Source organism: Leopardus geoffroyi, chromosome B1 (genome assembly GCF_018350155.1).
Source record: "Leopardus geoffroyi isolate Oge1 chromosome B1, O.geoffroyi_Oge1_pat1.0, whole genome shotgun sequence".
In the NCBI taxonomy this organism is placed as follows: Eukaryota; Metazoa; Chordata; class Mammalia; order Carnivora; family Felidae; genus Leopardus; species Leopardus geoffroyi.
In genome coordinates this window covers 165,905,905-165,929,723 of record NC_059327.1, presented here as the reverse complement: position 1 = coordinate 165,929,723, position 23,819 = coordinate 165,905,905, and the positions used below count along the sequence as shown (strand labels likewise).

General features: G+C 37.2%; 1 protein-coding gene across 1 annotated transcript in view; it reads left to right on the top strand.

Moving 5' to 3' along the window:
* Positions 1-23,819, top strand: part of GABRB1 (gamma-aminobutyric acid type A receptor subunit beta1) — a 379,514-nt gene that overhangs the window by 131,774 nt on the left and 223,921 nt on the right. The window contains exon 4 of the mRNA XM_045474170.1: positions 3,351-3,571. Coding sequence (XP_045330126.1) covers positions 3,351-3,571 — 221 coding nt within the window. The remainder of the gene's footprint in view (positions 1-3,350; positions 3,572-23,819) is intronic.

Below are 23,819 nucleotides of genomic sequence, written 5' to 3'. Positions count from 1 at the left end.
ATGGGGTTGGAAAGACTACAAAAACCACAGAGCCTTGTCCAGGAGAAAGAGATTATTGTGATGCTCGTGCCATCATACAGATAGTACAAAAGAGACACGGCTGTATTTTGGATCTTTCCATAATCATCATTATCACCACAACCAAACTACCATTCCAAAAGTTTTCATTAAGGATATCAATCTCGTATGTCCATATTTTCATTTATCATGGGAATGTCATGGATTAAGATAATAATGCTAGACATACATAAGACAAGTGCAGAAAACTACTTGTGCCACATCACCCACTTCCAAATGTAACATACAAGCATAAGTACATTTTCACTGAATTACTTCTTCTGGAAAATAGGGTAAATTAGTGCTCTAATTTAGAAGAATGATGTGAAGTTTAGTCCTTATTTAGTAAAAAAAAAAAAAAAGAGCGAGTTGTGGAGAGCAAAGATCTCACTGCATGTGTAGAATTCTCTCTTTACGGGCAACGGAACAGTTTCCAGAAAGGGAAAGGGAAAAGTCTATGCAAATGCACGCACACACACACACACACACTCACTCACACACACACATACACACACACGCACACTCAAATCTACGCAGAGATTACTCATGTTTACATTATTTCCTCCTTTCTACTCTCCGTTGTTTACTTACCACAAACTCATATTTTAATTATAGCATTTATTATCAGAGTATTGTTTGCCATTATAATCCTTTATAAGTTTTTCCCCATCACATATTAAAACTTTATTGAGGGAAAGTTGGTGTAAGGATTTTGCCCCATGTTCTCATTGTGAGGAAATCCTTTGTATCACCTGTGAAGTTCTGGAAGCTAGTGGCTATTCACCATGAGTACTAAAACATGTTTTCCACTGCTGACTGTGCTGATCATCATGGCAAAGTTTACAATAACATGTCTTTGGATAGTTATTACTTTTCTTACATTGGCTGAATTACAAATAAGAACCGAACACCCAGACTTACAATTGATCACAGACAATTGCTTATTTTCGTGGTCATTGGGGTCCTTCTGCCTGTAAGGTTTTTTTCACAAACATCTCTTTAAAAATAGAAATGCTTATGAAAATGAATATGCACACTCAAAGTAATTTGGAAGTATGATATCAATCTTTAAATAGCAATAATTTTGAAGATCATATATTTGTTTAGCATATTACAGTTTCTAAAGAGCTTTCACCATAATTTCCCAAGTAATGTTCACAATACATTGTGAGTGCTAGTAAATGATATTATTTTCATCTTTAAAATGAGGCATCTGATTGGGCATCTGGGTGGCTCAGTCATTTAAGCATCAGACTTCGGCTCAGGTCATGATCTCATGGTTTGTGGTTCTGAGCCCGGTGTTGGGCTCTGTGCTGACAGCTCGGAGCCTGGAGCCTACTTTGGATTCTGTCTCATTCTCTATCTGCCCCACCCCACTTGTGCTCTGTCTCTCTCTGTCTCTCAAAAATAAATAGATGTTAAATAAATTTAAGATTAATTAATTAATTAATTAATTTTAAAAAACGAGGCATCAGATACAAGGGGTTAAGTTAGTTACTCATGTTACATAGATCTACATGTCATAGGCTTTGGAATCAAGGTATTTTGAAATCTAAGGCCCAGAATCTGTTCAATTCATTTTTCCTCCAAAAAGGTGCTATGGTAAAAAATTGAAGAGAATGCAAATGAGAATAGTAGCGGTTGAGAAAGGAAGTGTATGTAACCCTGTGGATTTTCTTTTCCGTTAAATGAAGGTAAAGTGGAAGGAGATTTTAGAGCTTTAAGGGATATTGTGTGATTAATAGTGAAGAGCTAATGTCCTTGTCATTGAACAAGAAAGAATGGCTTTGAATTATTGCAAGATGCCACTTGAGTAAACAGTGTGAGTGTTCTTGAATATAATGGTTAGAGGACATTGGAGCTCATTATCCAGAATGAATATTGTCTTATATTTTGGGATATTTCAGAAATGGCATACAGATCCATAAAGGGATCTATATAAAGTGCGGTTTGCCCAGATGTAAGGCATGATGTGAATCAATGTTTCTCAATTAGTGGTATATGCAACAATGGCAGGACACAAACATTGTTCAGGAGTTATGTAGTGTTTTCTTAACTGTCGCTAAAATATTCACAATCACTACTGACAGATAAATATCCTTTAAAAGAAAAAGGGAACTCTTGAGACTCACATCTTAAAGACTTTATGATTTTACTGCTACCATTTTTTTTAAATTTTTTTTTCAACGTTTATTTATTTTTGGGACAGAGAGAGACAGAGCATGAACGGGGGAGGGGCAGAGAGAGAGGGAGACACAGAATCGGAAACAGGCTCCAGGGCTCTGAGCCATCAGCCCAGAGCCCGACGCGGGGCTCGAACTCACGGACCGCGAGATCGTGACCTGGCTGAAGTCGGACGCTTAACCGACTGCGCCACCCAGGCGCCCCACTGCTACCATTTTTTAATGGACAATTACACTTTATATTAATGAAGTTCTTTAAAAACAGACAACAACTAAAACTCTAAGATAATCATCACAGTCCCTTTCCAGTAGCTTGATCTATTTATTGAACCCAAATCTTCCTGACTCTCACTGCCAGGGGAAACCTGGGCAGAAAAAAAAAAAATGCAAAAAGAGAAGTCCTTAGTGTTATCTTGTACAAGAGGTTTGGAAACAAACTCAAATACAAACCCAACTCTGACGTCAAACCAATTTCTAAAGCAAAGCAAGAGTGAGGTAAGAGAGAAATGGTTGAGCAGTTCCACAGCTGATTGCAGTTCTCAGGCCAAATGATTATCTCCATCCAAAGGTGATTTTTAGTATGAATAGACAAGTTGTAATTTGCTAGAAAGATCCAGATAATGGTAATTGATGACGTTTATAAGGCAAACAGCAGTATTCATTCAAGAGGCAATTTAGAAAACACCCTCTCCTTTTAAGTGCATAAATTTTTAAGTTATTATTGAGCACACACTCCCCTCCAAAATGGTACCACAACTATAATATCCAGATGTTAATTTTTGTGAACATGGATCTTTCAGTACAACTTTCCTTTGTGACCCTCCTTGTGATCATGACCTTAACTTCAAACCTTAAAATCCACTTAAATGGATTTACCCTACATTGGAGGGAATTCTTGTCCATGCATTCAATTATTACTCCAACACTTGTAACCTACTGGTTGTCCCATACTTGGAGGTGAAAATTTCAGTGTATTCAGGTGTAACTTCTTCAGGGACAGCAGGACAGTGGATCTCCGGGATTACACAATACTACGTACTATCACTTTCATACAGAAGGCCTTTAATGATGATGATGAGAGTCCAATTTTTTGTTTCCTTTATTTCACAGGATTATACACTCACCATGTATTTCCAGCAATCTTGGAAAGACAAAAGGCTTTCTTATTCTGGAATCCCACTAAATCTCACGCTAGACAACAGGGTAGCTGACCAACTCTGGGTGCCAGACACCTACTTTCTGAACGACAAGAAATCATTTGTGCATGGGGTTACAGTGAAGAATCGAATGATCCGACTGCATCCTGATGGAACAGTTCTCTACGGACTCCGGTAAATGACTTTGTGTTGTATGATTCACTGTTGCTGCTGCTGTTGTTATTGTTGTTATGTTTTATTTTTTACTTTTGGAAATGGGCAGAGGGAAGAGAAGCAAGTAGGAGAATATATAGACACTTTCAACTATGTAACAAAGTTATATTAAAGACCAGAAAAAACTCTTTTGGAATCATTTGAACTAAGTCTAGGCAACTTTGTTCATCAAGGTAAGTGAATTATTTGCCCTAAACTTCAAATAATAAACATAGGAATAAGAAAATGTATGTTTGCCAGATTTTATATCTAACTTACTGTAGAAGTTATATCCTTTTTTAGAAAATTGCTTGATTACCTCAGAGCCACCCAGACTGAACTGAAATGTGTTCTAAGTATTGGGTATAGCTACTTAATTATGAAAGAGAATTGGGAAACAATACTTTGAAGAAGGAGGAAAATATTTTGTAGTGACTTTGAGAAGATACGTAGTGTTTTCATTCCCTTAAGTCTCTCTTTCAGCGTTTGTATTTAGGTATATGATCCATATGGAATTAATTTTTGTGTTTCATGTAAGGTAGAGGTTGAGATTTAAATTTTTTTCCATATGAATATCCAATTTTATAATTTATTGAAAAGATTTTTCTCCTCACACCAGATTGTGTTGGTGCCTTTGACTGGATTAGTTGCGGGGGGGGGGTCTAATTCTAGGCTTTATTCTATTCCATTGTTCTATTTGTCTATTCACCAGCAGTATCACACTATTTTAATTACAATAGCTATATGATAAATCATGAAGTAGTGTAAGTCATCCAACTTTGTATTTATTCTTTAAGATTGCTATAGATATTCTAGACCATTTGCTTCTACCTATAACTTGTAGAATCAACTTGTTGATTTCTACCTGAAAGCATCTGCTGGAATTATAATTGAGATTGCATTGACTCTATAGATCAATTTAGGGAGAATCAGTATCTTAAAATGATCTAACACTCTAATCCATGAACATGATATATCTTCACTTCTTTAGGTTACCTTTAATTTATATCAACAATAACTTGCACCATAGTGGATTTTGTTTTGTTTGTTTTTAAGAATCAAGTATAAAAGAGGTATCATATACTTATTATTAACCCTCATTCCGTTATGGGTTTATTAAAAATTTTAAGACTAAAATTCAAATCAACTTCCCATTTTAACAAAGAAATACCTGAATTGTGACGTTATTGTAAGATATGTAGAGTGGTGGTTCTTTAACCTTTTTTGTCACCTTTAAAAAAAAGAAAACAAACCTTTGTTGTCACCTTATCCTTTTGGGAAACTGTTGATAGCTATATCCACAAACTCATGTATGCCCCAAATTTTCCTATTATTTTAGAGTCTTTATAAGTCCCCTAAAATTCTTCACACACCACCAACACTAAGCTAAAACTCTAGGTAAAGGATAAAATCATACAATTAATTTCTGTACATTCACAAATACCCCAGAACACTATGGAAGTGAAAAAAAAAAAAAAAAAAAAAACTAGATGTGTGATAAAACTTCTGAACTTAACCCAGTGGTTGACTATGTAGTTGATAGATTTGGACTTTATTTACATAGTAAAATAGATTCAGGTAAAAATAATGTTTGGAATTTCTTCACTCTTTCAGTACCCCCCAAATCTTTTGACTCTAGTTTAAAATCTCTGACCTAGGGGCGCCTGGGTGGCTCAGTTGGTTGAGTGTCCGACTTCAGCTCAGGTCATGATCTTATGGTTAGTCAGCTGTGCTGACAGCTCAGAGCCTGGAGCCTGCTTCGGATTCTGTGTCTTCCTCTCTCTCTGCCCCTCCCACACTCATGTTTTCTCTCTCTCTCTCTCTCTATCAAAAACAAATAAACATTAAAAAAATTTTTTTTAATCTCTGGCCTAAAAGTCTCTGAGAAAAATGGCAAAATAAACCAACAATTCCCTTGAATGTATTGATAGTGACTCCTGATGAAATCTACTAATCCAAGATCAGCGGTGATATTAATAATGGTATATACCCGAGAAATCAGTTGTAATTTTTTGCCACCTATGAAACTTCTATCAGATATAGCCAAGGTATAAAAGGGACAAATCACTCTTCTCAAGTATTCTGGGAGAATAATTTCATAACCCAACTTAGTAAGCTAATCAATCACATGTATGATCACTTTATGTGATTAGTCAAGAATGCATAAAAAGTTATTTTTGATTTAAAAAAAAAAGGCAATCAGGTTTTTACAGGCAAGAAAGTGGGTTGCAATCTCAGTTTACAGAATCTCACTTCAGGCATTTCTCAAATTATTGGCAGCCTCTACCAATGGGAATTGATGTAAAGGAAGAAAAACATTTCAGAATCTTGAAATTGAACATACCTCATTTTAAACAAATAAAACTGAGGCACAAAATGGCAAGGGCCATTTCTAAGCACCTTGTCTATCTAAGGGATTGGGACTAAAATGTAGGTGTCCTGACTCCCATAGTTGTGCTCTTCCCACCCCATTGCCTTTCAAACACACTTAGAAGAAAACACCTCCTTCCTAGTTGTCCAACCTTGCTCTTTCCTCTTGGGAGCCAACCCAGACTTGGAGCCCGCAAACAAAGGAAAACACAAATCCTTTGTCTATTATGCAGACCCTGATTTCTTTTAGGCACCAGCATTCTCCATAAGAACCTCACACCACTTCTGATCTCCTTCTCCTCCCTGTCTTCTTCCCTACTTCTTCCCTCACAGGTTTATTTTTCTTTTTCTGGAGGTTATAAACATCCTGGAGAAACCATAAGCTCTAGCAAAGAAAGCATGACTTCTGGAGTCAGAGGACCAAAAGCGGGCTCAAATTCCAGCATTTCTGATTGTTTAACCTTGCACGAGTTATACAAATTTACTGAATCTACAATAATGGGCTAATAACCCCTTATTCATTGTTGGGAAATTCTTATTAAATAATGAATATGCTAATATATGGTGAATTCTAAATTGTATTTTTCTAAAGTCATTGTGCCTTATATAGCTATATTAGGTGCTGGAGGATGGTTTTCTAACTCTCAAGAATATCAGTGACCAGAACAGAGATACAGTTATCCAATTAAAAAAAACCATTGAGTACCTGTATATGTTCATATACTCACTGTTCTGGCCCTGGAAATAATTCCCCAGAAGCCTGATAGAAATTTATCATTATGGCAAAGGGGAAATCACCAGCGACTATGAGTCAAGAGACTTGTGGCTGAACTAGATTGTGCCCTTAAGTAAGCTATTTCCTCCTCTGGGCTTTGGATCCCTCAGTTTTCAAGGGAAGAGATTGCATAAAATTATACCTAAATTCCCTTCCAAATCTAACTTCCATTGCTTCTCTTATCCTATATATTAAGGAATGTTTATTTTAATCCCTCTGATATAACATTTTCTAGTCTTAGAAATGACAACCTGTATTTTTTTTTGTAATTGACTTTTCAAGAATAACTGCCATATATCACTCCCTAGCACATGTACTAGAAAATCCTTATCATACAACATATGTATTGGCATATTTATAGCTGTACTTATTTTAGATACGGGTAATCAGGAGAATGAAATTTCTTGCCTTATCCCTTTTCATAAGTCCAGCTAATAGTCATTATGAAATGAGACCATATACTAATGGATTGTTTTTAGCAATGATGGGATCAATGGGATTTTCTGAATGTCCCTGAAAGCCCCTTTAACTAGGTATTCCATAATCATGAGACTATATCATTAAGCTAAATAAAATGTTTTCTATATTCAAACTCAGTATGAGATGTTAAAACTTAATGTATTTGAAGCCGCAAGAATAGAGTTGGTTGTTTTCTATTTTTGTGAACTATGTCAAATCAGATTTTATACACAGGGAATGACACACAGTTGCGTTAACACTCTAAAATAACAGGGTGGTGTCTGATGTAAGTCTAGTGCTTTTGGAGGAACCACACTGCAGTGCAACAGGCATTCAGCAAATAGAAGAGACTCCATTCCTCGTGTTTTTTGCTCTCAGGTTACTTCTGCAGTGACAAAATGCATTACACCAAGGAACAGCCCCATCGTCACTATTGCTTCCTCTTCCATTTTGTTAGGGATCTAAATAAAAGAGGTCTGTGATGTGCTGTGAGATGTGGCAGGAGACCGGAATTTATGACTATGTCCCATGATCACTCCACCCTGCTCCTTTCAAAGCACATTATGTCATTTCCTTTCTTTTTTAGAATATGAAATTTATTGTCAAATTGGTTTCCATACAACACCCAGTGCTCATCCCAAAAGGTGCCCTCCTCAATACCCATCACCCGCCCTCCCCTCTCTCCTAACCCCCATCAACCCTCAGTTTGTTCTCAGTTTTTTAAGAGTCTCTTATGCTTTGGCTCTCTCCCTCTCTAACCTCTTTTTTTTTTTCTTCCCCTCCCCCATGGACTTCTGTTAAGTTTCTCAGGATCCACATAAGAGTGAAAACATATGGTATCTATCTTTCTCTGTATGACTTATTTCACTTAGAATAACACTCTCCAGTTCCATCCACGTTGCTACAAAAGGCCATATTTCATTCTTTCTCATTGCCACGTAGTATTCCATTGTGTATATGAACCACAATTTCTTTATCCATTCGTCAGTTGATGGACATTTAGGCTCTTTCCATAATTTGGCTGTTGTTGAAAGTGCTGCTATAAATATTGGGGTACAAGTGCCCCTATGCATCAGTACTCCTGTATCCCTTGGGTAAATTCCTAGCAGTGCTACTGCTGGGTCATAGGGTTGGTCTATTTTTAATTTTTTGAGGAACCTCCATACTGTTTTCCAAGAGCGGCTGCACCAGTTTGCATTCCCACCAACAGTGCAAGAGGGTTCCCATTTCTCCACATGCTCTCCAGCATCTATACTCTCCTGATTTGTTCATTTTAGCCACTCTGACCAGCGTGAGGTGATATCTGAGTGTGGTTTTGATTTGTATTTTCCTGATGAGGAGCGACGTTGAGCATCTTTTCATGTGCCTCTTGGCCATCTGGATGTCTTCATTAGAGAAGTGTCTATTCATGTTTTCTGCCCATTTCTTCACGGGATTATTTGTTTTTTGGGTGTGGAGTTTGGTGAGCTCTTTATAGATTTTTGGATACTAGCCCTTTGTCCAATATGTCGTTTGCAAATATCTTTTCCCATTCCGTTGGTTGCCTTTTAGTTTTGTTGATTGTTTCCTTTGCTGTGCAGAAGCTTTTTATCTTCATGAGGTCCCAACAGTTCATTTTTGTTTTTAATTCCCTTGCCTTTGGAGATGTGTCAAGTAAGAAATTGCTGCAGCTGAGGTCAGAGAGGTTTTTTCCTGCTTTCTCCTCTAGAGTTTTGATGGTTTCCTGTCTCACATTCAGGTTCTTTATCCATTTTGAGTTTATTTTTGTGAATGGTGTGAGAAAGTGGTCTAATTTCAATCTTCTGCATGTTGCTGTCCAGTTCTCCCAGCACCATTTGTTAAAGAGACTGTCTTTTGTCCATTGGATATTCTTTCCTGCTTTGTCAAAGATTAGTTGGCCATACTTATGTGGGTCTAGTTCTGGAGTTTCTATTCTGTTCCATTGGTCTATGTGTCTGTTTTTGTGCCAATACCATGCTGTCTTGATGATTACAGCTTTGTAATTGAGGCTAAAGTCTGGGATTGTGATGCCTCCTGCTTTGGTCTTCTTCTTCAAAATTACTTTGGCTATTCGGGGCCTTTTGTGGTTCCATACAAATTTTAGGACTGCTTGTTCTACCTTTGAGAAGAATGCTGGTGCAATTTTGTGTTCTCAGTTTTTAAGAGTCTTTTATGGTTTGTCTCCCTCCCTCTCAAACTTTTTTTTCCTTCCCCGCCCCCATAGTCTTCTGTTAAGTTTCTCAGGACCCACATAAGAGTGAAACCATATGGTATCTGTCTTTCTCTGTATGACTTATTTCACTTAGCATAACACTCTCCAGTTCCATCCATGTTGCTACAAAGGGCCATATTTCATTCTTTCTCATTGCCACGTAGTACTCCATTGTGTATATAAACCACAATTTCTTTATCCATTCATCAGTTGATGGGCATTGAGGCTCTTTCCATAATTTGGCTGCTTTGGAAAACAGTGTGGAGGTTCCCCAAAAAGTTAAAAATAGATCTACCCTATGACCCAGCAATAGCACTGCTAGAAATTTACCCAAGGGATACAGGAGTGCTGGTGGATAGGGGCACCTGTACCCCAATGTTTATAGCAGCACTCTCAACAATAGCCAAATTATGATGTCATTTCCTTTCTTGCTCAAAAGTGGAGACCAAACAACCAAATTCCTCAGTGTCATGCATCGAATCCTTAAGCTTCTGTCTTCCTACCTTCCATTTAACTCTGAGGGAGATTTTCTCCTCTTTTGAAGGCCAGTCTCTCCACGTATGCATTTAATTTTATTGCTGCACACTCTTTTCAGACTTTGATCCCTGCTTTTAGCTAATCTTCAGTCTTCCCTCTCCATGGGTTCCTTCCCCTTGGTTTTGTCCTCAAACCGGTCCTCTCACACTTCACCTCTTTGGTTTCCTCTACTCCCTCACCATTTACACCTCGGTCGCCAAAACCCTGGCTGCTGCCCATGGTACTTTCCTAAAACAGCTCTGTCCAAAATTAACGGCACTGTTGCTGGTTCTCAATCTATACTCCTGACTTCTCTGCATGATTTAAGAGTGGTGACCGACCTCGACTTCAGGACTTCCAAGACCTGCCCCCAAGTTTTTCATTTGGTCTTCTTTTGGTTTTCTTTTGGTCTTTTTGCTATTCCCTCACCAGTTGCTCCCTTGCCTCTAGCGAGCTAGAAAGATTCCTTGAGTTTTGACCAACTCACTGATGTGACAGCTTACATATCTAAAATCCCAATTTATTGAGCTCAGAAAAATATTTGTAATTACTTACTGAGCATTTGCATCTGGATGCCCACCCGGCCAGATACTCCTGACATGGCCCTTATTTCCCTATTATCTGTTTTTCCTAAAACCAGGTTCTCCTCCTTACACAGCTGTTAACAAAAGCCATCATTCTCCAAGTCAATAAGGATATACTTGTAGGCAGTTTTGCCTCTACATCTCTTTTGTCCCGAGGTCCAATCTGTTGCTTCCACTCTGCTGTATCTCAGCTATGTCCATTTGCAAACCATTTCCATCATCTCACTTAACATCCTCACTGTCTGTCACTTCCTGGCCAATTTCCTGTCACAGTTTTTCTTGTTCTCACCACTGCCATCTTATTCCTACAGCACATGTCAGATCAAATCACTCCTACGTGAAAAAAAAAATGTCTCCACAGTCCCTATAAAATTACATTTTCATTCTTCTGTCTATAATCTAAGACCGTCTATATGTCACCAAACAACTTTCCCACATAATCAGCCATTTTCTTCCTCTCTGAAACCTAAACTTTTATAAAACAACTTACTTGTTTTCTCTAAACACATGCAGGGTGCTTCAAACTCAAGTATGACCCAAATATATGACCCAAATAGATTATATTTATACTAAAGAATGATTTGCTATTTACCTGAAATTCAAATTTCACTAGGTATCCTGTATTTTATCTGACAACCTTACAGCCCTGCTGAGATGCCCTTCCCTTCTCTATCCCCAAACCCCCTTTCCCTCACTCTATCACTGTCTCCCATTTTATCCCTTTTTCTTACAAGCCTCTCTCAAATTCCACTTTCTCTAGGAGGACTTTCACAATCTTTTTAACCAGATAAAAACTCTCTGATTTGATACCTCACTTTGTTTTAATCTCATGTAGGCCCATGGGATTTGTAATACTCTTTCGATGTCTTTCTCTGTCTCAGAGTTATTTTCCTGTGATACAAACAAGATTGTATATCCACTGAAAATGTGAACTGTATTTCTTTAACCTTTGATCTTCTCTCTCAAACCAAATAAATGTTTGAAAAATTGAAATGAAAATTTGTAGGATGTGGTCACCTGACTCACAATAGATGTCAGCTGCAACATTTCCTATAACTAAATTATGGCTCTTAACCAAAGAGCGATTATCACTATTAATGACCAGATGTGTTCTGCCTCTTGTCCAAACATGATCCAGCTGGCTGCAAACACTGATTCTCTCCAAGGCCTGACCCTGTGGATGCTGAAAAACTGTGTTTATCTTTCCCCGAAAATGGCAGAAATGGATGACTTAATTCTGGGGACATATTTAGTGGGATATTTAACCTTCTTAAAACTGCCCTTCCTTTTGCCTTTCCCTCCTAACCCTTGCCTTGGTTTTTCTTTCAAAAGTTCATAATGTTTCTTTCCTGCATTTTCTAGCAAAGGTGAGCATGGGGACAGGTGGTTTTGAGGAGCTATGTGAGAATGGGGAGTGGAGTGAATAGTGAAAATCTTTCTGGCCCAATACTGGCTCACATTGGACCTTGTAAGTATGTTAAGTGTTTATGTGGGCTTGTGTGCACATATAAGCACATATAGAGTAAGTCACACATACCACATCATTTAAATGAATATTTATAGCGATGAAGGCAAGGGATTTAGCTAATAACCAAGCATATAAATAATTGCAACTATACTATGCACAAGTGCTATTCTACTACACAAGTATGTAAGTGTGCTAACCAATACCCAACTATGTAAATAGTTTAAACTATACTATGCTAGGTGTTCTACCCCTATTTCCATATTTAATCTTTACCCCAACACTATGAATTGTTTACTATTATTATACTGTAGAACAACACTAAGAGAATCCAAAGTAACTTTTCTTGACTCATAATTTATTATTTGTCAAGGTCAAACAGGTCAAACAATTACACACATTACATTTAACTAATAAACTATCTAAATACCAAAATCTCCTTTACTTCCTGTTCCTATATTTCCCTCCCTGTAAATTGCTCTAAAAAAAAAAAAAAACATGAATCTTTTACGATTATATCCACTTATTATAAATGTGTTTCTCTATGCCCTGTATTTGAAGCTTGGTCAGATTTAGATTATTTTGTTGTGCTTTGGCAACACTGCTTCGTAAGCCATATCATACACTTCTATCAGGAGACACAGAATGCCTGCTTGTCTCTGTGTGTGTGAGGTGAAGACTGATGAGCAGATTTAGCCATTGACAACCTGATCTTATAATGGTGTAATAATGGTATAATAATCCTGTTAATTTTGTATGTAATCATATTAGTTTGCTAAGGCTGCTGTAACAAAATACCACAACATGGGTGACAACAGAAATCTGTAGTCTAACAGTTCTGGAGTCAACAAGGTTGGTTCCTATTGGGGGCTGTGAGGAAAGGATCTGTTCTAGACCTCTCTCCTTGGCATGTTGGCATGACCGGTTTCTCCCTGTGTCTCTTCACATTGCCTTCTTTCCATGTGTATCTCTGTGTCCTCTTTTTTAAAGGACACTTGTCATATTGGATTAGGACCTACCCCAACGACCTCACTTTAAATTGATTACCTCCATTAAGACCCTACCTCCAAATAAGGTCACACTCTGAGGTACTGGATGTTAGAACTTCAACATATTAATGTAGGGAAACACAGTTCAGCCCATGACAAGTTTAGCAGCTCATGCTAATCTTTGCCTACGCCTATTTAGACTTTGCAAACTGGTGATATTCCATCATTCCTTCTTAATTTATTATCCAGATTTTTCTCTAAACAAGAACTTTCCCTGATCAACTGTTTGGTAATCCTGAAATAAACTTGTTGCAGGGAAGACAGGATAAATGCTTGATTGTTTCCCTTTATTTAGCAGTTTTAAAAACAACTACTTGTTTCCCTAGAATCTCCCAAACGTGACCACTGAGGTTTGACGTTTTGTTGGGTTTTTTGTGTGTGTTTATCATGAGATCATGGGTTGTGACAGGTATGTCTGTTGCAGTCCACTCCACCTGTTGCTACTTTTGACACTCACTTTGTCTCATCTTTGGCCACTGGCCTGGCAATCCCTTTAAGTTGGCTCCTGAGTTCTTTCAACATATGATCTCAGTAGTCATTGACAGCTTCCTTGTCTTCTGATACCTCAGCTTGTCCGTCGTCTGTCCTACAAGTAGAGGAGACACATCACAAGTTCATTTGGACATTTCTAATTCAATTTTAAAATTATAGGGCTTTTAAAAAAAAAATTAAAAAAAAAGACTTTAAGGGGCGCCTGGATGGCTCAGTCAGTTAAGCGTCCGACTTCAGCTCAGGTCACGATCTCGCGGTCTGTGAGTTCGAGCCCCGTGTGGGGCTCTGGGCTGACGGCTCAGAGCCTGAAGCCTGTTTCGGATTCTGTGTCTCCCTCTCTCTGACCCTCCCCCATTCATACTCTGTCTCTCTCTGTCTCAAAAATAAATAAACAAAAAAAAAATTAAAATTATAGGGCTTTTATTCAACTTCTTTGATTTTATGTTTGTTTCTTTCATCTTTATTATAAATATTGAATCCTAATGTATAAACATGATTATTTATTTAGTTTATCCTGTTTTATATATAAAAAATTATATTTATATATATGTAACATTTTAAAAACAACAATAATAATATTTTTTAATAAAACTACCAACATCATTGTTACTAATGGTGGGATTACTAGAAACAGGTTAAGAGTTCTTTGCAGTGATTTTGCCTTTAGGGCATATCTTATTAGGGACATAGAGTAGAATTACTATTTTTAAAGTTACATTTTAAGCTTCAGTTTAAGAATAGTTCTGTACTATATGGTTAAGCCACCACTTAAAATGCATTTTACTTTTGGTTCAGATTTTTTAAATTTGATTTAATTCTATTTCATAATTATATAAAACATTGACATAGTTCTAAAGTCAAACAATGAAACAAAAGAAGTATTCCTTCCATTGTGGTCTCAAGGCTTTCCCATTTTCTTCCCCTGTAACACTTTAATTTTCTTTAATATTTTCCTTCTATTAGACACACACATATTGTCTGTCACCACCTTTGCCTGAATATAGCACAGTGTACCTGCTACTCTTTACCTTGGGAAGTGATTTTGCAGAGCCATCATAATTTTGAAAGCAGATTTTAACCCAAGTTTCCTCATTTCAGCCTATATTCTTAGCTCCTACACAGAGCAACTTTTCGCTGTCCCGTTTAAGCTTGTCTTTCCCTGCGGGTTATTTCCGAGAAGACAGTCTTCTCCATCTGATGCTTTCATTGCTCACCATCATCGGAATGAAAATAATTGGAGAGGGTACCCAGCATAAATGGGAATAGTTCTGCCAAGTGTGTGAGCTTTAGAAAATGTACACAACTTTGTCAGGTTTTCTAACACACAGTAATGACTCAAAATTGCAAGAGACGCTTCTAAGTTTTAGGTTTCAGAAATGAATTTAATGTTAACCAGAAACCTGTGGCCTGACAGGGATTTTGAGAACTCCCTTGCCGTATTTGCTTACCTAGCTCTACTCTGAATCGATTTTTTGATGTTCTTGATAGTGCTTGGCCGTGAGTTGTGCATGAGAATAAAATGAATGGCTACATTTACTGAATGTAAAAGAAAAACAGAGTTTCCCACTATTTCTCGGAGGATCATTTCATCTTCATGATAAAGTAAAGTAAAACGTAGAGGCAATTATTTTGAAAATACCGATCCAAAAAAAACCCCACCACTATTGATTTTTAAAGCAGTTTGGGGTCCTAACTGTTTCATATTAGCTCTCTACATTGATTGTACACCCTGAAAAAAATTATTTCTCTCTCCTAAGGACTTTCTGTGTATAGAAGCAGTTATGATTACATTCAGGAGTCCTGGGCAGATCACACAGGGCTTACTGTGAGATATGCTGGGCAAAGATATTGTTGAGTTGATTGTAGAGTATAAATATGTGGACTGACGCAGTGTTTGCAGAGGAAGGCTGGCTGATATTGACAAATGCATCCTGTTAAGAGAAAGAAACTTCTTACTTCAAATGGAAGAGAGAAAAAAGAGGCCATGCATAAAGAATAGGTAGTTCACTCTATTAGGAAGAATGCCTGGAGACTTTCTTTGCAATTCCAACCAAAGAGCACAGTATTGCTATTCCCCTCACACTGTAGTTGACATATTTTAGAGTTTCATCAGCGGCATACAGAGAAAGCAATTTGAAATGTTCTCCAGTGAAAGGGCTGCTATTTTTTTCTTTTCAAAGTTTTTATTTTTATTTTTAATGTTCTTTAGTCATCTATCTACATGTGAAACTCTTTATGATTAAATATTGGTCAGAGTCTCTTTTTTGATAAATATGGAGATGTGACTAATTCAAGTACTAAAAGACCAATTTAAATCATTATGCAATTACTATAACGATTGTTTGGCCATGTGATCTGTGGATGTGTCATTATGATTAAACCTCCTTAATGAAATTAATGTAGATGATTAAGTAAAAACGGTGACCATAAAGATCTTAAAAAAGAACAGCATCTTCTGAAATTCTTCACCTTGATTGAGTCTCTTATGGTATAATCCAAAATCCGAACTCTTAGCAAAGAAGAAAAGAATGAGAGAGAAAAATGTAAGAAGAAGAAAGAAGGAAAGAAGAGGGATGGAAGGCAGGAAGGCAGGAAGGAAGGAAGAAAAGAAGGGAAAGAAGGAAGGAAGGGGAGAACAAAAAAGGAAAGGAAAACCAAATATGTTAAAGATATGTTCTGAATTTTAGATCCTAAAACACCTAGGGGCGCCTGGGTGGCGCAGTCGGTTAAGCGTCCGACTTCAGCCAGGTCACGATCTCGTGGTCCGTGAGTTCGAGCCCCGCGTCAGGCTCTGGGCTGATGCCTCAGAGCCTGGAGCCTGTTTCCGATTCTGTGTCTCCCTCTCTCTCTGCCCCTCCCCCGTTCATGCTCTGTCTCTCTCTGTCCCAAAAATAAATAAACGTTGAAAAAAAAAAAAATTAAAAAAAAAAAAAAAAAAACACCACACACATTTTCCAAGAAGATGTATTAGGTTTTGACAACGTAATAAAATTTGTGAAATTTTAAAAGTAATCTTCCCCAGTACCCTCAGTTGATTCCATTAAGCCATCATTTCCATCTTCAGTATCTTAGTACCACTTGCATGAATTCTGCCATATCATCTGAAATTATTGACTCATTTTTTGCATATGTATATATGTATATCATATATACATAAATACATATACATTTAATGTTTTTAGTGTTTTTATTTACTTTTGAGAGAAAGACAGAGCGAATGGGAGAGGGGCAGAGAGAGAGAGAGAAGGAGACACAGAATCTGAAGTAGGCTCCAGGCTCTGAGCTGTCAGCACAGAGCCCAACGCGGGGCTCAAACTCACAAGCCGGGAGATCATGACTTGAGCCAATGTCAGATACTCAACCGACTGAGTCACCCAGGCACCCCCATATATATTTTAAAGAAAACTTTTATGGCGTCTGTATGTAGAAAGCTATTATTTTAAAATAGACATTAAAGTACATCTAAGCTAGAAATTTTATTAAAATATAAAAATTCTTGTCCATATTCCACCTACAATGATCTTCCCTCATTTATAGAATTGAGATAACAATATTATTTATCTAACGGGATATTATTATGGTTAAATAAGTTAATACAGTAAAGAACTTACAACATTCTCTGGCACACAGTAAAGGCCTAATGAGCACTGATTTGCCTTGTTTAAAAGTTTTGACACATGTACACATGGATAATAAACATTTACTGTTGACATAATAATGATCGTTATCAAAATAAAGGCCTAAGTTTTTCTACTAACCTTTTGAGGTACCAAGTTAAAGCTAGCTTCCCTTTCAGTGTTTGTGTCTCAGATTATGAAATGTCCAACCCAGAAGTCACCAACTGGCTATATTGCAATTCAGCTTCTCATTTTGAATACCAAAAGGAAGCCAGAGGATGTTCTCAAACCTAAAATCCCACCTTGGTTTGTGTATCACAGGTAATACTATGCCTGATATGTCACTTCTTTTTTTTTTTTTTCTTTTTCTTAATTTGAGAGAGAAAGAAAGGGCATGAGCAAGGAAAAGGAGCAGAGGGAGGGAGACAGAGAATCTTAAGCATGTTCAGCACAGAGCCCGACGTGGGGCTCAATCCCATGACCCTGGGATCATGCTCTGAGTTGAAATCAAGAGTGTTGGAAACGCAACCAACTGAGCCACCCAGGCATCCCAAATCACTTCTTATTTTTAAGTATTATGATATTATAACTTTCCAGATGTGGAGTGACCAATGTAACACGATGCTTATAGATTATGCAGCATTCCGAACCATTATGAAAGAAGTAGCCTACCCTAGACCAGAACGGAAATGTCTAGAGAATTTCTGGAAGACTATATTCCATTAAAATACAAGAGAAAACATTTTCTTTAAGTAGAGATCTTTTAGAAAAATATTAACTTATTTTTTATACCAATGTAAGCAATCTCACTGGTGTTAATAACACATATTTGTGGTAAACCTAATATTGCTTAATTACATCTACAAGAAGTAATGGAACAATGAATACCGTATTTCCTAGAATTAATGCCTCATCCTTCAGAGTGTCACAAGCCACAAAACATATTTTGGGGAAAAATGTTTTCCTGCATGACCCAATTTCCCTCCTGTTTGGAAACAGGAATAAAATATTCTTGAAGAGACTAAGTTCCTTTTTCCTGGTATTGGCCATTCTTTAATTGAAAAGGTAGAAATATTCAAATTGCATAGATATGGTCATGACACCTTAAGCAGTGCTCACAAGTACTGTTAGTCCAAGTAGAGCATGCTTTGTTCTTCCCAGGACATAAAAGTTATATCAAAGAAGCAGCTCGTTGTCCAATGAATTAATATTCACTTTTCAATGTCTTTTAGGAAAAATTTTGGCTTATTGTTCCTAAACCTTGTTTTCTTCTCTTTAATATATACAGAGATAGTGGGGTAAAGCCAGCCTGTAATGAAACCACAAAGAGCTGAAGCTTACAGAGCTGCTGATCTATTTCCTTCTAATTGCAAAGCAGGGGTAGACACTTCGACAACAAGAACAATAACAAATAATGTAAACACAGGTTTTATTTTTTATTAAATCCTCCCATTCTTACCCCTGTTTTTTGAAACTTGGAAAAAAGTTGCTTAAAGCAGAATTCTTTGCTCTTCCTACACATCAAAGGATTACTGAAGATAGAGGAATATATTGCTCTGGAATCCAAACAACTGTTTGCTTTGAAAACCCAGGTCATTATGCTTTGACAACTAAAGTGAAATCCTGAAGATTTGTGAGCACTGCTTAAGGTGTCATGACCATACCTATGCAATTTGAATATTTCTACCTTTCCAATTAAAGAATGGCCAATACCAGGAAAAAGGAACTTCATCTCTTCAAGAATATTTTATTCTCAAGCCTGACAGTCTCAGGTCCCAAGGCCTGCCAGCATTTCAATGTTTTTTGAATGAGACATGAAAAGCAAGGCTTAACGGCTTCAAACTAGAAAACTGTGAGATAAAAATTAGAACTATTGATTAAGTGCCTCAAAATATGACATTGTATCTACAAGTCACTCGCAGATTAAAAAAAATCATAAAACTCAAGATCATAAAAGTTATTTTTCATATTATTTTTGCTGCATTTGCTCAAGAATGCCTTAGGCTAAAAGAATGCTCACAAAGACCAAATTCATGCTCTCTTTACTTTGGGGTTTTCTACCAGTTCTCTTACTTCTCTTTTTGTTCTATCCTGCAGCCTGCCAGCAGATTTGTTTTAATAAAGCACCATGTCATCACACCGTTCTCTTGCTAAGGAACCTATTGATTCCCAATTACCTACCACCTCAAGTCAAAGTTTTTCTCCAGACATTCATGACACTTCGCAATTAGATCTACCCTTGTTACACAGCCTCATTTAAGATTTTTCCCAACCATGAAGCCTTACACTGAATGTGCAGGTTTCTTTTTACTTTTCCTACTTACTAGACTGATTCTTATTTCCTAGCTTCTGTCAGTGGTTCCCTTTTTTTTTAACTCATTGATGAAAATTATTTTTCCTTTCTCAGGTTCCAAGACCCAATTTAAAGATCTCCTATAACTACCTTAAACCTTATAAGTCTCCCCCTCCTTCGTTGTACAGAACCTGGAACCACTTACAAGTATAGCATTTAATTATGAAATGTCTTCTCCGGTTAACTACTGTTCACTATGTTATTCTCATCTCCCCAAACACTGTAGCCTCTTTTGAGAATAGAGTCTGTTTTTCATACTTCTTTTCCCACAGTGCATACCACACTCAGTATATACTAAGCAAATGGTACGCTTACCATTTTACTTATTACTTTTAAAACTCAATCTTGGTTTTAACTATATCTCCATGATTATGATTTTTGTGCAGATTTACTAAATTTTAAGGAGAAAGCTAATGCATTTTATGAAAATAAATCTGATATGAAAATGGAACCCTTAAATGAAAATTGTTAATTCTAATGCATAGCATTCTGCTGTAGCTTATGGGCAGGGGAGCTTTTTCCTAAGAGTATAAATCATTTTAAGATATGAGGAATATATACAGTGTTATGGATCAAGTTCTTCTATTTTTATCAATGCATAAATATGTGCATAAGTGCTTTCTCTTCAAAGTAGCTCCCTCAGAAAACTATGTCCTTATTCTTCAAAGTATCTTTACAACTTCTCTTTAGAAATTTCATTTAAACCCTGGGTCACATGTTCAAATATTCAAGGTGTTGGAAATTGTTACCTTGAAGGTGATGATTAGAAATAAATAAGAGTGAAGTTGCTGGATCATAGGGTAGTTCTATGTTTAACTTTTTGAGGAAACTCCATACAGTTTTTTAAGAGTGGCTGCACCAGTTTGCATTCCCACCAACAGTGTAAAGGGTGCCCCTTTCTCCAAATCCTCACCAAGCTACTACTACTACAAGGTATTTACCCAAAGGAAACAAAAATACCAATTCCAAGGGTTACATGCACCCTGATGTTTATAGTAACATTACCAACAACAGACAACCTATGGAAACAGCCCAGTGTCTAACAACTGATGAATGGATAAAGATGTTGTATGTATGTGTGTGTGTGTGTGTGTGTGTGTGTGTATGAATATTACTCAGCCATCAAGAATAATGAAATCTTGCCATTTGCAACAACATGGATGGAGCTAGAGACTACTATACTAAGTGAAATAAGTCAGAGAAAGACAAATAACATGTTTTCACTCACACGTGGAATTTAAGAAACATAGTCGAATGAACATGGGGCAGAAAAAGAGGAAAACCAAGAGACAGACCTTAATTATAGAGAACCAACTGATAGTTACCAGAGGCGAGGTGGGTAGGGAATGGGTTAAATAAGTGATAGGGATTAAGGAGGGCACTTCCTGTGATGAATGCTGGCTGTTGTATGTAAGTGATGAGCCACTAAATTCTATACCTGAAACTAATATTACACTGTATGTTAATGGAATTTAAATTAAAATTTGGTGGGGGAAGAAAAAAATAAGAGTAGGAAATAAACTTGTGAACAATATTTTTGGTCAAAAACTGATTGTGACACTCCCACACACACGAGTTTTCCTGTATAGTTTGCTAAATAACTATAAACGCATAGTCCAAATTAAAGTAGAAAGATGCTTTTAGCTGAGGAAGCATACAAATCAAATAATTTCATGTATCTTCAATGGGATCACTTTAAAGAACGCGAACACATCTATATTTATTATAACCTATTGTTCATAGACCAGAGTCAGTAGAAGAACTATCCAACCAACTACTATCTGACCTCCATCCTATCGGGTAAGGAGAACTATATTCCAGCTGGCATTGTTAAAAACAAACACGGTTTAGAAATTATTGAAAATAAGATTATTAGAAAATTACAGGAGGGAGGTTAACTATTCAAAGGACATTTAGTTAAATCAGTGCACTGATAGATTTGCTCATAGTTTGGATCCATGTCGTAAAAGAAATAGAGTAGTTAAGGATGACTCTAAGATTTTTGAACTGAGGAACTGGAAGAACAGAGTTGGGGAAACGGTAGACAAAATACTTTTGGGGAGAACCTAAGCTCTGTTTGGGGGGATATTGTATTTGATGTGCCTGCAGACTCGCCAGTGGAGAGATTGGTTGGCAGTTCGATGCAAAAGCTTGAGATCCAGGAGGGAGATCTGAATTCAGAATCATTGGTATATAGATGGCCTTTAGAACTATGTAACTGGATGATGTCACCAAGGGAATGAACATAGACCGAATGGAGATGAGACCCACATCAGGAAAAAACAGAAGTACTCCAATATTCAGAGTTAGAAAGAGCGGGAGGGAAACCAAAAAGAACCAGCTAGTGAAAATAGAGGGAAGCCAAGAGCGTGTGGATTCCTGGAGGCCAAGTAAACAGAGTCCTTCAAGAAGGTGAGAATAATCAAGTGTTGCTGATCAGCAGAATAACGTGAGGGTAATTGGTGACTTTGACATGATCCAATTGACTGCAGTGGTAGAGGAAACAGTCTAACGAGTAGATTCAAGAGAGAGAGGGAGGATTGGAATTGTAAACAATGGGCATATAAGACTGCTGTTGAGAAAAATACATTTAAGAAGGGAAATTTCATGATTCGGAAGAGAGTAAAGAGATACTGGGGCAATGTCCTTGAATAGTCAAAAAGGTATGGGAGCTACTGCCAAAGTGGAGGCTTAGCCTTTAATAGAAGCATGAGCAGTTCTTTTATTGTTATAGGAGAGAAAGCAGAGTTAGGGGATGAACTCAGATGGAGAGCTCAATGCAGTGGTGGTATTTAATCATCCCATTTTCTCCGAGGAAAACTGAGGCATCAACAAGTTAAAAAGCTAATTTAAAATCATATTGCTGGAAAGTGACTGAGCCAGTATTTGAAATCAAGCAATCTGACTTCATGGCCTAAATGCTTAACCACTATTCTATTAGAAATACAGAGTTTAGCGCAACGTCTGGTCCTGGCTAGACTATTTTTCTCAGTCCTGGGTGACACAACTTGAGAACAACATTGACAATCCAGAGAAACACGGGTGGGATGGCAAAGAACAAGGAAGTCTGTCCCTATGCGGAAAGTAAATTTCTTAAGAAGCTCTGAAGATTAACACTCCCAGATCTTTTTATCTTCAAAGCAGAGGAGATGCCACTATAGTTGATTATTTTTTAAAAAATGTAAGCAAAACAGAAACTATGGTTTTAAACAATATTTGAAGGAAACAGGAGGAAAATTTAGAGGGAATTAGGGAAGGAACTCATTTTACCTAGGCTGAAAATAAGCCTAGTTGCTGGAGACATATGATAACTCGCCTAAAATTTTTGAAAGTCTGCCATTTCAAAGAAAGCTTAGACTTACTCTGTGTTGCTCTTTAACAGAGGATCAACATGTGAGATTTTCAAAAAATATGTCATTCCATTTGTCTGCTTTTGTGGGCCTAAGGTGAAAAAAGTACACTATAAACATTGATCCTACATTCAAAAGTGGAATTAATGCCTTGTTACGAGTGTCTGTCCAGAGGTGGGTAGGCTGGTGGAAAAAAGAAGTTAAGCTTTAGAATCAGAAAAACCAGCCACACCATGTACTGGTTGCACGTCTTAGGAATCACTTACTCAAATTTGCTGAACCTCAGTTTCCTTACTCATAAAATGTCTGTAGTGATATCCATCTTTCTTTCAGGTTTTTAGAAGAACTGTGTGTGAAGTGAAAAGGAAAACATTTTTTTGCTTGTTTTTCTCTTACCCTTCTCTCACACTGACCTTTCCATTGCCAGCAATGCTTAGACAGAGCTTCGATAAGTACAAATTTATGTCAAAGATGCTACAAATAGGGTTCCAGCCCTGAGTGTGAGGTTGATTAAGTGGGTTCACAGGTGCACGGTAACTCCATATTGTTATAGACCTAACAGAAACCTTATTCACAGAGATGAAAAGCATGGATGTTAGAGGCAGACAGTCCTTGGATATAACCAGATAATTCTCCAGTATGTCAGCTATATGACCTTGCACATGTTAATTAACCTGTCGGTGCCACAGTTTCTTTAATGGGATCATGATATGCCAGTGGGATATCATTGTTGAGACAATTAAATGAGAAATACATCTAAAATGCATAGCAAAGTGCCTGTCAGGTAGTAAGCACTCAGTAAATGGTAGCTATTCCTATTCGTAGGGACTGCTCTGTGAGTTAAGAGCCTGTCTCTCTAAAGCGTGACTCCGCTTCCTTGGGACGTCCTGCTGTTTTCAAGATTGAATGGAAGTCTCTTTCATGGCCCTTATAGAATCATTTGGATTACCTTGGATGGTATCTGTTCTTAACCTTTTAGAATCTCTGT